Here is a 16,718-nt window from a genome sequence, read left to right as displayed (position 1 = left end):
CGCTATGCGCGCATGCGCCAGCGATTATTAGGAGGGTACTCAAAAGTCTTCCAATAATCGGCACAATAACTCTGGGTAGACATTAAAAATGTATTTTTCATGCAATTGTGCTTCTGTTAAATACCGACGCAGTATCTATCATGTTTTTCTTAAAAGTACTTCGAAAAATCTTGCAATGCAAACAAATGTTTTGTGACACGTTTGCAAACGCGTAGCGTAGGATATGAAATCCGCTTGGGTTGGAAGAGATCGCGTGGTTTGGCTGTTTGTAGGCAATCATTGGGTGTTGCTAAAACGTTGAATGGAAAATGAAACGGAACGTAAAATATGGGGTAATCGGCATTTTGTAAAATCACAAGGCTTATTTTATTATGAACGAGGGCAGCAGAACGGGAAATCATCCTTATGTTCCACCGTTTCATTTACTTCATAAGTTATACATATATACTTATTTTAAAATCGTGATAACATACTATTTAAGCGCTTGTGTATACTTCCCCTTTTACCGGGGTACATATTTTACGTACTATTTAAGCGCTTGTGTATACTCCACCTTTTCCCGGGATTCCCATTTTCTGACACCCTCTCCCCCACCGATTGTGACAGTATATGTTGTTTCACAAATATAAAGAAAATTGAAAAACCGAAAAAGAAATAAACTTTTAAATCTTATCATTTCTTCTCCAGTATTCACCTTTAGAAATGATTTTGCAAGCTTATCCAATTAATTAGAGGTTTTCATTTCCCAGAGAACAATATTGAAAAGATCAAGTTACAATGGCAAGCTCTTTTTCTGTTCTTCAGCTGTTGTTTTTGCTCTCTTCCTTTTCTTATGAAAATGTTATCTTTCCATTATCTGCCCATAGATATTGCTGTCATAGTGCCGCAATTACTATATTTTTGTGAAACACTTTCAAAAGTTTACACCAAGATTTACCTAATGCCTGGTTCACACGAAGAATTTAATTCACATGAAACGTAAGTTATGCGAATTAAATCTGAACCGCATTCACACGGAAATTTTAATGCGCATCCATGTGAACGCGGTATAGACTTAAGCAATTTATGTTGCAAAATATTTTAAAAAGAAATGCTTTTACCGCTTGTAAAGAAACTTCTGAAATTTTGATTCTGATGAAATTAATGTATTTGCCCGATTTGAAATAAAATCTTAGCTGCATATATCATTTTAAATCCCCTTTAATCTTGTGTAAAATAAAATCATTGGTTGCCTTTTTAAGGATTTAATTAACGGTTTACAGTAGTAGTAGTAATTTATTTATCTATAGTGACATGTGTATATTCACAGACATTATGTTAACAGGCAGTATACAATAAATCAAACACCCGGCTCATCGGGCTTATATGCCACTTTAATGCAATGCATAAAGAAAAAAGAAGCGCAGCGTTAAGAAATAACGCGAAAATACATGAAGATATACATACCTGTTGTAAGTAAATACCTGCAGTACCAAGTTCATCAGTCTGTTTTATTAGTAGTGTTGTGGCACAGGAAATTTTAATACATTGTATTAATACACTCTAATGGTGGACTGTGTTACCCTGAAGGTCTCTACAGCCCAGTAGCTAAGTACTTCGTTACTAGCTTGAAAATACGAATGTATATTTAATTGCTGGGATAAAATTTAGAAATTCATTTCAAAATTAAGGATTATATCTCCCTCATGCATAGCTCTGATGCTTGGACGACTTTGGCTCCAGTTTTTGGCACTTTAGCTTTCCTTTTAGCTCTTACAAGTTTATAACATATAGGTTGCAATGCTATGTGTGATTAGGATAGGTAATCCTGGAAACTATTTGTATATATTGACTCGTTCGTTATCTTAGTTGTTCATTTGTTTTAAATACATATTCATTCATCAATAATCATACTTTCCCCAGACTGGTCCGAATCATCGAACCTAAACACGGAACTCTGTGATACCATAAATATATAAGGGGATCTAATTCTGACCCAGACAAAAAATGCCCATTCGCTTCAAGTGTCTTAAAAAATCAGAAACTAGGTGCAATAAGCGTAATTTGTATGTCTCCATGCATATCTTAATGTTTTAACTACATCATTTACCTACTGCATGCCAAATTTCACGCTGCAGGTTATTAAAAGAACAGAGAAGTACGTCATAGTTCTCTCAATTTCACCTGTTGATTCCAAAATCATCCACACCAATCTGAATTTTGCTGCTATTATAGGCGAGAAAATACCCCGTGACCTGGACTAGTAAATATCTGGATAAAAATAAACAGGCGGAATCGAGAGAACGATTACTAATATTGCACCTAGTTACTGATTATAGTCCTTGTGTTTCAATAGATTCATACTGTACAACTTAATTAGTCGTGGCGATAAATGAATGTACGGAATTTCCTTTCGGGAATGACTGATTGTGGATAATGCGAAATTCGACTGGAGGTTTAGTGGACATAAGACCCAATGAAGAACAAACAAACTTTGGAAATTCGACCTAGGTTGATATAATTTATATTCATCGGCATGAAACAGAAGCCGGTTAGATACCAAGTAATTATAATCATGTTTCCCCTCTTTCAGGTGGAGACATTGTTTTTGTATTTTCCGTCTGTCTGTCACAAAATCTTGTGAATGCTTCTCCGCCTATATTGCTTATTGGAGACACTTGAAACTTTGTACGAAGTTTCATTGTCATTTGTAGATGTGCATATTGGTGGGACAGGAAGATCCAATAATTTTCCTAAAGGTTATAGTGGATGTAAGAGGGGTGAACACTTCTCCACCTATATGACTTATCGGATAGATTTGAAACTTGGTACAATGCTTTATTGCAATTTGTAGATGTGCATATTGTTGGGACAAAGGCATACAATTATTTCCCTGAAAGTTATATTGGATCTAAGAGGGGTGGAGGATGTTAAAATAGATTGTGAATGCTTCTCCATATAGGAATATGGTTTATCGGATAGATTTGAAACCTGGTACAATTAGATTTTAGGGTATGTGGTTTTTTTAACCCCAGACTACAAAGAAATCACGCTAGTTTATTTTCTTCTGCTTGATACAAATTAAAATAATTTCCATCCAGAAAATGTTGATTGAAACGAAGGGTAACTGTATATACTGCCAGAAATAGGCTGATCTGCGGCCGTGCGAATGTGAACATCGTCACCTTGGTTCAGTTCCAGCACGACTGTGGCGGGCGATGTTATAGCATTACTGTTAGTATTGGAGCCTGCGAAGGATCCAGAAACAGCATTGGAATTGACCACTATGTCAGTGTATGCGTACGCACTGCTACCGCCTCTACTATATATATTCCAGGTGAAGACATATACCCCATGAGTAGGAACGGTAAAGCTACCTGTGTGTGGACTGTAATGTCCACCGATATTTGTGTGAGCTACATCGTATATCAGCGTGTGATGCCGGCCCGGGTGATCCTCCACTTTCGACATGTATGCGAAGAAGGCAACGATAGAGGGTGCTGACGGTTGGTTTTCTGTAAGAAATGTAGGACAATGTTTTGTTATGCGTGGAGAAAGGACAAGGGACGTTATTGGCCAAAATTGGCCGCGTTTCAAAAACCGATCACATTTTGCAGGTAGAAAGGTGATAATTTTCTCGTTTCATTCATATATAACATGTTCCATTTACTTGTTGCTGATATTGAGAATATAACGTTACAATATTGCATTGTTAACTCAGACGCTGTCTTCCTACGGTCGCTTTTTCGGAACGACGTCATCGACGTTATAGGATTTACAGTCCCCTGATTCTTCTAGAATATTTTTCTAAAAGTTACAATTTTAACTTTTTATATCAAAATACTCATTGATATCAAAGACTATTGAAAACTGGCATGCTATTGAAAATACATTATTCATTTACATGTAACTTAATCGTGGTCATAGACATTTTGCGGAAGAATCTTGTGTTAATTAGAGTGAGGAAATAATGCGTGTAAATATATTTGTTAAACGTTGTTGAGTAGAATGCAATCATATTTTCGAAGGTGCTGTTCGATATCCTGCTATTCAAATGAAATATGGACAATAAATTGGCTCTTGAATTTTCTTTTTCCTTTTTTAAACGTTGATTGAGTCGGATAAAATTACTTGTTATGCTATGTACACAAAGGACTATATAACAGGTCTGCTTACATGTGTATGCAATATACATGTTACAGTACATGATACGAATAAAATATATCTGCCTGCTGTGGGTATTTACAAAACATATTGAATAAAGTGTGGTAAATGTACATGTACTAAACGATACAAATTTATGTTGCATGAATGGGATATCATTTTCTTGGGTACAGCAAAACACGTCAAGTAATATATACATTAACTTCAGATGGTATATTTCATATAGCAAATGTATTTAAAATCCCTCACAAAAATGCGTCATGTTTATATCTTTACATTCCCCTAAATGGTCAACAAAGAGTAGTTCCAACTCTCTCTCTCTCTCTCTCTCTCTCTCTCTCTCTCTCTCTCTCTCTCTCTCTCTCCCATATAGTGTTCATCTTTGATAAATGAAAATTACATCAGTCAGTGGGCATGTCATTGTATGCACCGACATTCAGTCTAAATCTAGAACAGACTCTGAGAAGTTGTTTGAGTACATGTATAGACAATGTAGTATATTTAAATGCTTTTCCCAGGCACTTATTTTCATATGTGAATAAGGAAATATTGAGTGAACCCCCCCCCCCCCCCATTTTTGATAGTAGTATTGAATGAGAAAAAAATAGGCTTAAAATTATGAATTGAACCCATGTAGCAAAGAATATCCCCCCTTCCTGCGATTTAAGAATTCGAAGATCAGGCAGAAAGGTTTTTTTTCATTTCCTAGTTAACTACCAACTTATCTTTCGACTCCACCCCCAATAAATGATGCCACGTGTCTGTTTCCAAGAGACAGTATATGTAACTACAACAGACCTTTTTTAAAAACGAATTTAATAAATATCATGCATCATTTTTCAATGTGCGGGCCAGGCCTATCCAGAACACCTTGACGTGAGAGAGAGAGAGAGAGAGAGAGAGAGAGAGAGAGAGAAGCGTCTACATATGTACATAACCTTACGGTTATACTCCAGTTTTCCTAATCATGGAGGGGCATACATCAATACTATTAATATAAACTTTTAATAAAAATCACCACAACACATATATTATATATTTTATAAGATTGATAAAAGTTGAAGTGTCATTAGACTGGTCAAGTTGTTCCCATAGCAAGGAAATGGTCGACATCACCCCCCCCCCTCCCCAAAAGTGGAGGGGAAACCCCTCTTCGATACTACGGTGTTTGAATATTTATATCTATACATGTATATATACACATGTGCATCCTACCCAATTACCTTTGTTATATAAGTGCACCTGTAAATGTGCATCTATTATATATATATATATATATATATATATATATGACCCCGTGGGGATCCAGGTTTGAGTAGGTCCTCAGTACTCCTTGCTTGTCGTAAGAGGCGACTAAATGGGGTGGTCTTCGGATGAGACTGCAAAAAACTGAGGTCCCGTGTCACAGCAGGTATGGCACGATAAAGATCCCTCCCTGCTCAATGGCCATAAGCGCCGAGCATAGGCCTAAATTGTGCAGCCCTTCACCGGCAGTGGTGAGGTTTCCATGAGTGAAATATTCTCAAGAGGGGCGTTAAGCAATATTCAATCAATCAATATGCGATATAGAGAAAAAGCTGCCACAACAATGGTCGAAGTTTCAAATCGATCACAGGTTTTCGACGTTTTAAAGAAACCACATCTCGCTGGAAGATATAAATAATGATTTGCTGTTAATTTATTTTTAATTTAAACCGTTTTAAGAACCTTTGGAATCAATATCTAATTACTAATGTAGTAACATCTAATTTCAACATGCATCATATATATACATGCATGCATGTACGTTAAAATTGATGTAAGAAAACTGCTTTAAAGAAAAACCCGCACAAACACGTCAATATTATTAGCAACAAGTTTTATGCATTATATTTGATATATTTGTATCAAAGATAGTTTAAAAAGCGAAAAAAGTAACATACATCCCAACTATCTAGCTCTTGAGATGTAACGTATTTTTTGCCGAAAATGAACGAATTTTGGTCCGATTTTTGTAAAAAGAAAATAAATTCGAGTTATTACAGGTCTATGCGTGTCTTTGATTATATTTTTTTTAAAAATTCAATTTATTCTTAAATAATCTTATTTTGAAAAGACATGTTCCCGTGACCTTTGAAAACGAAAGTAGAATAATTTCCATTCATCATGCGGTGGATTTTTGATCCGCCTCCGTGACTCGAAAGGCAGACATCTGCATTTATTAGGTGCAGATATTTATGGCAAACTAGGTAAAGCATTAATTGTTTGACAGGACATACATGTATTTATTAAATCGCAGAGTAAGTAAAAGTTTATGAGGTTAAATGATGGAACAGTTTGCTTCAGTTCTATAACATGCAAAATATTGACTTTGCGTAACGAAAACGGCCGATTTACGTATTCATTCTTTTTTAAAATTCATATTGTTTGCAGCCAACAACCGACACCATATTGATAATGAAAGAAGAATATTAATGGATAATTAAACATGCAAAATATAAATCTGGTTGTTGCATGCAAAAGTATTTGTTTTTGCTAAAGTTTATTCATAATTTATTTCAAATCAACAGATTCCGCTAAACAGCTCAACTTTAGCGTATATTCATGACGTCATAATAAAATATTACGTCATTTTCATGCAAGTGGGATTAGAAGAACATCCTAGTTGTGTAAATAAAAAGAATGATTAAGCATAGTATGAAAGTTGAAAAAATGAAAAAAATCTCGGCGGTATATAGCCAATAACGTCCCTTGTCCTTTACAACAGAACTAAAATGTAGAAGAAAGTATACCTTATAACATTGTTTTGATAATTTTGACAAAGTGCTAGAAGGTTTGTAAGCGGGTATGTTAAGGTCGATCGATCATAATGTGATGTCATAGGATTTTGCAAAAATCTTAATAAATTAAACTTTGCGCATGATAGAAATGTATCTTTCTGATGAATATTATTCACTGGATATAAATCTGGTAATATATTGATACTGAAAACGTTCATATTTTCCATAGATAATCAATTATTTATGATTTTAAAAATGTTGTCAAGGGCAATAACTCCTGTGCTGGAATTCCCTCTACTGGGTGTCTATTATACATTGGTTTCCCTAATATCCACAATTAATCGATACATATTTATGATTTAGCTTTTTTTTTTAAATTGTTGATATTTAAATTTTGTCATTTCAACAAGTTTTTATTAAGGTCTTCCGTTTCCAACGGGAGACCTTCTAGTGATTCTACTGTTTATTATTAAGGTCTTCCGTTTCCAACGGAAGACCTTCTAGTGATTCTACTATTTATTAAGGTCTTCCGTCTCCTGCGGAAGACCTTACTATTATTGTTCGCGTTCTTCTTCTTCATTATTATTAAGGTCTTCCGTCTCCTGCGGAAGACCTTACTATTATTGTTCGCGTTCTTCTTCTTCATTATTAAGGTCTTCCGTCTCCTGCGGAAGACCTTACTATTATTGTTCGCGTTCTTCTTCTTCATTATTAAGGTCTTCCGTCTCCTGCGGAAGACCTTACTATTATTGTTCGCGTTCTTCTTCTTCATTATTATTATTATTTTTATTATTATTATTATTATTATTATTTTCCTTGGTAGTACACGCGTTTTTCTCAGCCATTTCTCGATCGATTTTCACGAAATTTTCAGGAAAGATGTCTTTTGGTGACGAAACGTTGCTTGCAAAATTTCGTGCTTGACGTCACTTCCGGTCAGGAGTTATCTCTCTTTTAGTGACTTTTTGAAGGGCCTTGTTGTCCACACATCTCCTCCGTTAGTTTTGAAGCTAGAGTCTTGAAATTTCTACACAAGATAGAGTAAACATTTTAGAAGATTTGTGGGGGATTCGATTTTACCGGAGGCGATTTGCCTAAACGCTCGCCTGGACCTGAAAAAATGGATGCCAAAATTTGTCGCCGATTTCGGCGATTTTTGACCTTTCATCTCCAATATCTTTTTTCTTGCAAATATTTTGTTAAGACATGTAGAACAAAAGTTGTGCACATTTACAAGATCTTTTCGAAAATATCAAGATTTAGGGGCTAGCCCCTTAAATTAGGGATCTAGAAGGGCTCAAAGTCTAGATCAAATATCTCAAAAATCGTTAATATTTTGGTATAAGTCAAAGAACAAAAAATGTTCATCTCAACTATCCAAATCTATTCAGATAAAAATTTAGGTCATATGTTACGTAATAAGGGATTTTAAGGGCCAAAACCATAAATTTTTTACCCCTTGTATCTCGAAAACGACAAATATTTTGAAAAGCAATAAAGAACAAAAGTTGTTCAGAATGATGATCTGAACAATATGCATATTTCGTTTTTACCCTATGTGGCCCCGTTAGGGAGCTACAGTTTGGCCCCTAAAAATTACTTCTAGAAATAACTCGAGAACGGTCAAGAATTTCTAAATACTTGTTGAACAAAAAATGTTTGAAATGTCATGACCTTTTTTACGATATCAAGCAAAAGGGGCTGACCCTTTAAATTAGGGGCCCAGAAGGGTCCAAAGGTTTATGAGAATATCTCAGAAACTATTAATATTTTGTAATAAGTCATTGAAGCGGAAATGTTCATCTAAACGAGCTTGTTCTTATCAAATCAAAAAGTAGGTCATATGTTACGTAATAAGGGATTTTAAGGGCCAAAATCATAAATAATTGACGCCTCATATCTTGAAAACGACAAATATTTTGAAAAGCATTATTGAACAAAAGTTGTTCAGAATGATAATCTAAACAATATGTACATTTCGTTTTTTCCCTATGTGGCCCCGTTAGGGAGCTACAGTTTGGCCCCTAAATATTTCTTGTAGAGATAACTCGAGAACGGTAAAGAATTTCTAAATACTTGTTGAGCAAAAAATGTTTAAAATGACAAGGCCTTTCTTACGATATCAAGCAAAACGGGCTGGCCCTTTAAATTAGGGGTTCAGAAGGGTCCAAATGTTTTTGAGAATATCTCAGAAACTATTAATATTTTATAATAAGTTGTAGAAACGGAAATGTTCATCTCAACGAGCTTGATCTTATCAAATCAAAAAGTAGGTCATATGTTACGTAATTAGAGATTTTAAGGGCCAAAATCGTCAATATTTGACGCCTCATATCTTTAAAACGACATATTTTTTGAAAAGCATTATTCAACAAAAGTTGTTCAATGTGTCATAACCTATCGATCAATATCCAAAAATGGGTCTGTGGGCCTCATGGCTCGCCTGTAGAGTCGATTTTTGTCGATATCAGTCGATTTCAAAAACTTGTAACTGGTAAATATTTTGCAAGGACATATTGAACAAAAGTTGTTCAGTTTAGCGAGATCTATCGATTGATATCAAGAAATGGGCCTATGGTCCTAATGGCTCGCCTGTAGAGTCGATTTTTTGTCGATATCGGTCGATCTCAATAACTTTTTACAGGTAAATATTTTTTAAAGACATATAGAACTAAAGTTGTTGAGTCTATAGAGGGCTAACAAATGACATCAAGAAATAGGCCCGCGGGCCTTATGGCTCGCCTGTAGAGTCGAATTTCAAACGAATTTCACCGCAACTTTGCTTCAGAAGCTTATGATATGAAAAATTGATTATATCTAAAGTGTCTTAAAGTCGGAAACTAAATTGGGACTCATTTGTCTTTTTTTTTTTTTTTTTAACTCCGAGTGCATCAACAAATCGGACGGAAGACCTACTCGTTCCTCGCAACGAGATCGTGTCTAGTTATTATTATTTTCCTTGGTAGTACACGCGTTTTTCTCAGCCATTTCTGGATTGATTTTCACGAAATTTTCAGGAAAGATGTCTTTTGGTGACGATACTTTGCTTGCAAAATTTCGTGCTTGACGTCACTTCCGGTCAGGAGTTATCTCTCTTTTAGTGAAATTTTGAAGGGCCTTGTTGTCCACGCATCTCCTCCGTTAGTTTTGAAGCTAGAGTCTTGAAATTTCTACACAAGATAGAGTAAATTAGTTATTATTATTTTTTTTTTTGGACCAAATTTTGTGCAGGAGTTTTCTCGAAAACTGTACAGTGGTTTTCAGTGAAACTTTCAGGAAAAATGCATTATATTATGAACTTTGTTTATCACAAAGAAAATTGGGAAAATCCCATTTCGGTTCCAAGTTATGGAGAATTTCCTGATTTTCAAATGGAACTTTGTCCGCGAGTGATCTACATGAACGGCTAAAGATATGAACTGGAGACTTATTAGAGATGATAGAACATGACTTATAGATTACCAGAATCACTATTTCGTACGTCGTCATCACATCCGGTCGATACCGGAAGGGAATTTAAAAACGGGATTTTTTCAACTTTTTTGGTTTTTTTATGTTTTTCTTTGATAAAGGTAAGATAAGTAGAGACTCTTTATAGAATGCTGAATATGATATTTGTGTGTAAATTGATCAAACCAAACTCTAGATATTCGTAATTTTCATTTTGAAGCGATGATCCTCGCTAGCCTAGTGGATTTTCATGCGGGCGACCCGGGTTCAATCCCCAGATTACTCGAATATTTTTCCCCACTTTATAACAAATGAAGAATTTAAGGTTATCTACTGGACACGGAAAGAACGGAAGACCTTCTTGTTGCCATGGCAACAAGTTTCTAGTTATTATTCTTTTTCTCCGGTACTTTTTTGTCCGGTAGTGTTCTCAGAAACTGCAAAAGGGATCGATATGAAACTTTCCAGGATGATAGTATAGCGTTTGTAGATGTGCAGAACGATAGTAATTTTGTCTGCACGTGCATGCACGTGCACTGCAATTTTGGTAGAAAAATGGAAAAACAGAATATTAAAGGGATCGATATGAAACCTAAATAGGATGATAGTATATCATTTGTAGATATGAAAAATGATATTTATTTTGTCTACAAGGGAAGATAACTAAAATTGAATTCACTATAAAAATTGATCTGGGCATCATCTACTCTCTCTCTCTCTCTCTCTCTCTCTCTCTCTCTCTCTCTCTCTCTCTCTCTCTCTGCCATCTTTTGTCTGATTAAATATCACACATCTTGTTTTCATAAAATATTTAGTACTACATATATTGACTTTTTGAGAAAATAACTGTTTTGATGGATTGGACACCTGAACCAGTAAACAGATGATGACTACACTACCTGGTAACAGCAGTCTTCGTGACCTCCTGCTGCGGAAACTCAGTCCTGTTGATTCCTTTCCACTAAGTTGGTGTTTCTTTGATGTGGTTAAATTCGATGTTTGAGTATCGTCCCATAATCCGGTGTGTATGAACGTCTTAGTAAAATAGCTTCCACTTTTGTGTGAAGTATTTAACCGACTGATATTGTAACCAGTTTTTCCATTATCTGTCTGTTGAAAGCGCGTTCTTCTCATAGTGTTATTCATTTCATTAATCTTTATATTCAGTTCATTGTTAATCTGCATTTGGCGCTTATTCTGTTTCCAAAGATCCCATATATCCTGTTTTATACCAATATTTTCATTAGAAATTTCGCCCATACGTTTCTTCAGTTTATCATTCTCAGTTTGGATAGCAGCAATCTTCTGGTCTTGAATTACACTTCTTTCCTTCAAGTCGGTGACCATTTCCTCTAACCGCTGAATAGCTTCTATTTCTGTATGTCCAACTGAAGCATCGAAATACACACATAGCAGGAAACCAACAATAAATGCAGCCATTGTTACCATTTTCGTTGACAGACAGACTCTCTCACTTTGATTCCTTATCTAAGAGTTGTACGTGGGCTGTGACCTATTTACGTAAAGCGGTGTAACAGGGCGATTGAATAACTGATAAGTCCATTCGTACTACTTTACCTTTGAAAAGGAAATGTGTTTTTGAAGGACTCCATATGTTAAGTTAATAAAATATTTAAATAAGAATAGGTCCTCAATAGCCCTTACTTGTCGTAAGATGTGAGTAAATAGGGCGTTCCTTCGGATGAGACCGCAAAAACCTAATCAATGAAAAGGTGAAGATATCGAACAGAGATAAAGATCCTTCATTGCTAAAAGGTCGTAAATTCATAGGACCAAATAGTTTGCATGCATCAAATGATATGACATTTTGCTGAGTTTAAATGATATTTTCTATTTCAACAACAATGCAAAATTTCCATGAAAAGAGGTTGATACATTACTTTTCTACGTTCAAGACCTTCATACAATGAATTACTCTAGTAAATACTTTTGATACTTTTAATTAACACGATGGTAAATCTCTGATACATTGATAAACTATAGTATAAATAAAAACTTTGATATATCAATTATAATTAACCATGTTAAAAACTCTCATACAACTACAGTAAAAACATTGATACATTGATTTACCATGGTAAAAACATTGATACGTTGATTGTTACGAGCGAATACGTTATTTCCGGCTTGAGATGCATTTTTGCACGCCGGTCTGATATGTGATATGGATTTTCGGACCGGTCATTGATATCGGCTATTGTGACGAACATATATCTGAAATGAATTCACGAATTCTATATTTTTTCTACGTGAAAAATGAAGATAACGAACAGTGATGAATCTCATAACTCCTATAAGCAATACAAAATAGATAGATGGGCAAACACGGACCCCTGGACACACCAGAGGTGGGATCAGGTGCCTAGAAGGAGTAAGGATCCCCTGTCGACCGCTCACACCCGCCGCGAGCCCTGTATCTTATTAATAAAAATATACCAAAATTTACAAATATTTTTCTAAACTCTATAACAATATTTTGGGCATCTTATGTCCTTAAATTGATCGTGCACTGTGCAAACTATCTAACATAATCTTAGTAACGTTTGATTTGCTGGTCAGGAATGGTTTATTACCTCTTGGATGTATGCAGATGAAAGGTGAAGATAACGAACAGTGAACAATATATCATAACTGCTTTAAGGAATATAAAATATAAAGCACACATTTCCTGCTTAGTAGTGTACAATTCTGCATATAAACAACCAGACTGGACTCTCTCTCTCTCTCTCTCTCTCTCTCTCTCTCTCTCTCTCTCTCTCTCTCTCTCTCTATATATATATATATATATGTGTGTGTGTGTGTGTGTGTGTGTGTGTGTGTGTAAAACTTGTACGGTATCAATTTTGATGCACCAGATGCACATTTCGACAAATGTCTCTTGAGTGATGCTCACGCCGAAATTTTGGAAATTCGAAATGACAAAAAACATGTAACAGCTAAACCTAGAGCCCCCCCCCCCCCCCAAAAAAAAAACCCCAAACAACTGGAGCCAAATTTGTCCAAGGATCAGAGCTATGCATGAGGAAGATATCGTCTTTAATTTTGAAATGAATTTCTGAATTTTATCCCCGCAATTAAATATACATCTGTATTTTCAAGCTAGTAACGACGAAGTATCAGAATGCAAACCCCAGGAGGGTCGTAATGATCCATTTGGGTTTGCACTACGTTGTGGGGAAATTAACGGATCGACTAATGTATTATAGCTGATTGATTGATTGAAAATTGCTTAACGTCCCTCTCATATGGAGAGGTCACCAATGTATTATCTGTGAAAATGGGGATAATATCAGGCGATGAAAACAAAACGTAGTGAGATTAAACCGCACAGAGTGATAAATGACGTCAAACCAAAACTGGTTTACAATTGATGTGCATATATGCTGATTATTTAAATGCCTGAAATGGAGCCAAACTGCCTCCACATGCTAAAAATATTAGTACATAGTTTACACCTTCGTTGTCATTGAATTCATTTTGTCACAACAATATCATACCCCCAACGAATCGCGTGGTAGTGTGTGGGAAATGTTTCTAAATACTTAATGATTATCTAACTTCATATATAGAGAGAGATTATATGGTCCACATCCACTCACTCTGTATATAATCATTGAGATTCCTGGAATACAGCCTTGACATAGATATTGAAAGTTAACCACACTGTCAAACTCCAGGTACAAGGAAATACAACCTACACGATTCTGATTAATTATGACATAAACCTTTAAAAATGACATTGTGTAACTCCCGGTACGTGGAAGTACAACCCTACACGATTCTGAGTAACATACATGTAGTCACTGAGGAGTCTAGTTATTGTCAAACTCCAGGTACGAAGAATCACAACACTACACGATTCTGGGTAATATAATATAAAACCTTTAAAAATGACAAAACACGTAGCGGTCAAATCATTGCCAACCTGCAGGTACACAAAAATACAACACTACACGATTCTGAGTAACACAAACACGAAGGAATCTAGTTATTGAAGATTTGCGATATTTAAATTACACTACATTGGTGAATTCCTGAATCGAATTAATCATAACATGAAAGCTTTATTGATGACAAATCAAGGATGAATTGAAGGATTTAATTATTGAGCTTCTAATAATGAGTTAATGACTTTTGAAAAGGAAATATTTCGTAGCGATTGAGGCATACAATTCAAAATATCAGTGGATACTCAGTGTTTGCCCAACTATCTATTTTGTATTGCTTATAGGAGTTATGAGATTGATCACTGTTCGTTATCTTCGCCTTTCATCTGAACCTTGTAATACAGTCCTTATTGACTCATCTTGTTCAATTTCATTTAGACACCAACATTAGCAAACCTACAAGTTGTGTTAACTGTTATATTTACGAAATATTTAGTTTTCCGAGCAGTCTCAAATAAAACAAGAAGTCATTAGTCCTTAACGGTCACAAACGGTCACCTTATTCAATTGCTAGCTACATCAAACAATTTACTTTTAAAACGATAATAATTGAGTCTTAACTTCCCAGATTCAGTTTTTATCTCATACGTGTGGTGTATATTGAGAGTAAGATAAAGCATTAGCTTTATCACACGCTCGTTTGATAAAGCACTTCGGTCCGAACTACTTTTGATACTGTCTTGGCTTGGATGACATATTTTCTGTGTTTTTCCATATCTACGCATGAAATAAAGTGTATAACTATTTATTCTGTATATACAGTGTATTTAGAATTTCTGGTATATCAAAATTAAAATGATGTTGCCCCCACTGACATATAATGCTAGTTACCGGCCACAAAAATGTCAACTCGATCAACTACTCAAAAATTACGATCAGAAAACGAAAATATGTCCACACTATCATCATTGACAAGGAATCAACCACCTACTGGACAGTCATAATAAAAGGTATCTCGACATGCTGCAGTACCAAGTATTCACAAGCAGTCTCTTTTCTCTGGAGCACATTGAATGTAATAAATCTCAGCAGCTTTACTTACTAAAGTGCCGGTGCCTCAGAATTTCCTCTCGCCCTCAGATCCAAAGAAACCACGTGAATAAAATCCAAATGCACAAACACTTCTTTTGATTGTAAACTGTAGAATATTCTAATAACACTGTATTAAAATATTACTTTCATTGATCGTTGTTACATATGTTTATTTCAAAAAGACGACATCAAACTTTTATCAGAAGGTCAGGCCTACGTCAAAAAATAAATACTCGGTCAATAGGTGTTACTTTGTTGGAATGGTAAAACCATTATTAATCATAAACAATAATCCATTCTAAACCAATTTTCATCCATGCTTTCTTTCATTAAAATGCCCTTTTGTAGTGCATATGAATGAATTATAAGCGAACTATCCCCCCCCCCCATAAGGAAGACTGGTAAGCACGACGTCTGAGCCACGGATAGAAAACAAATTCGTTCAGCTGTTTCGACGATACTGGGGATCATCTCAAAATTTAAGCGAAAAGAAGACGTATGAGATAAATATAACACCTATAATTGCATATTTTGATATTTCGTTGATATGGTGTGTTTATTCCCTCGGCAAACCTCGCGAATAAATACACCATATCAACTCGTTGAATAAACCAAATATCAAAACATGCAATATAGATATTCTCTGTTTATATACATATCAAAGCACTTAATACATGTATTATCTATCTCTCTGAAACCCCGATGAAAAACTCCATATGTACCGAATATTAATACATACACATAAACTTCCTACTTAAAGGGGCATTAGCTGTAAAAAATGATGACGACTATTCTTTTTTAAAATCTTTCAATGACATAAGAAGATATATATCAATGACTAATAAAACATTATTCATTAGAAAAACAAGAGAAACCCAAGAACCACTTCTAGTTTAAAGAAATATATAAGGAAGAAGTATTGGTTTGCATGCCAGTAATTGTTTAATCACCACATTAATGTGCCTGATTTAAGGTTAAAAAGTATATGAAATAATTAAATACTGGTGTGATTACTGAAATATATGATATAGAATAATTTTCAATGCATTCAATTTTTGTTGACAAAATTACAAATAATGCCTCTTTAACTACATGTATTATAATTGCCGAGTAAAGGGCGTTGTTGAGCGTGTGTTCATTTAGTAGTGTTTGTGGAGAGGAACTTAGCATATCCCAGTCGCGAAGCGATTGCTCTAACCATTGGAACACACAATTACAAGTTACAAATAGACGAGACTGTCTTGGCAGATAAACTACTTGTTCTGATCCTAAACCCCAAACAACTAGTTATGAAAAGAATGGACTGTGGAATACCCACACACACTGGGTTTGCCCCGGAGTGCGGACAATAAAATAGTTGTATTGA

General features: G+C 35.2%; 1 protein-coding gene across 1 annotated transcript; it reads right to left on the bottom strand.

Moving 5' to 3' along the window:
• Positions 1-3,016: 3,016 nt before the first annotated feature.
• LOC125660755 (uncharacterized) lies at positions 3,017-11,859 on the bottom strand. The gene is made up of 2 exons (XM_048892561.2): positions 11,252-11,859; positions 3,017-3,494 (listed from the first exon to the last, which is right to left on the bottom strand). Exons 1-2 carry the CDS (start codon positions 11,799-11,801, stop codon positions 3,061-3,063), a joined length of 984 nt encoding a protein of 327 aa, XP_048748518.2. The 5' UTR covers positions 11,802-11,859; the 3' UTR covers positions 3,017-3,060.
• Between the last annotated feature and the right edge of the window lie 4,859 nt (positions 11,860-16,718).

The sequence above is a fragment of the Ostrea edulis genome, chromosome 8 (genome assembly GCF_947568905.1).
Source record: "Ostrea edulis chromosome 8, xbOstEdul1.1, whole genome shotgun sequence".
In the NCBI taxonomy this organism is placed as follows: Eukaryota; Metazoa; Mollusca; class Bivalvia; order Ostreida; family Ostreidae; genus Ostrea; species Ostrea edulis.
The sequence above is the reverse complement of the archived record's forward strand: the minus strand, read 5'-3'. Positions and strand labels throughout refer to the sequence as shown.

Excerpts from the sequence above, each read along its gene's own strand:
- LOC125660755 (XM_048892561.2), bottom strand. The coding sequence starts at position 11,801 with ATGGTAACAATGGCTGCATTTATTGTTGGTTTCCTGCTATGTGTGTAT. Across the intron at positions 3,495-11,251 it reads ACGAAGACTGCTGTTACCAG|AAAACCAACCGTCAGCACCC; the intron begins GTAGTGTAGTCA and ends CATTTCTTACAG.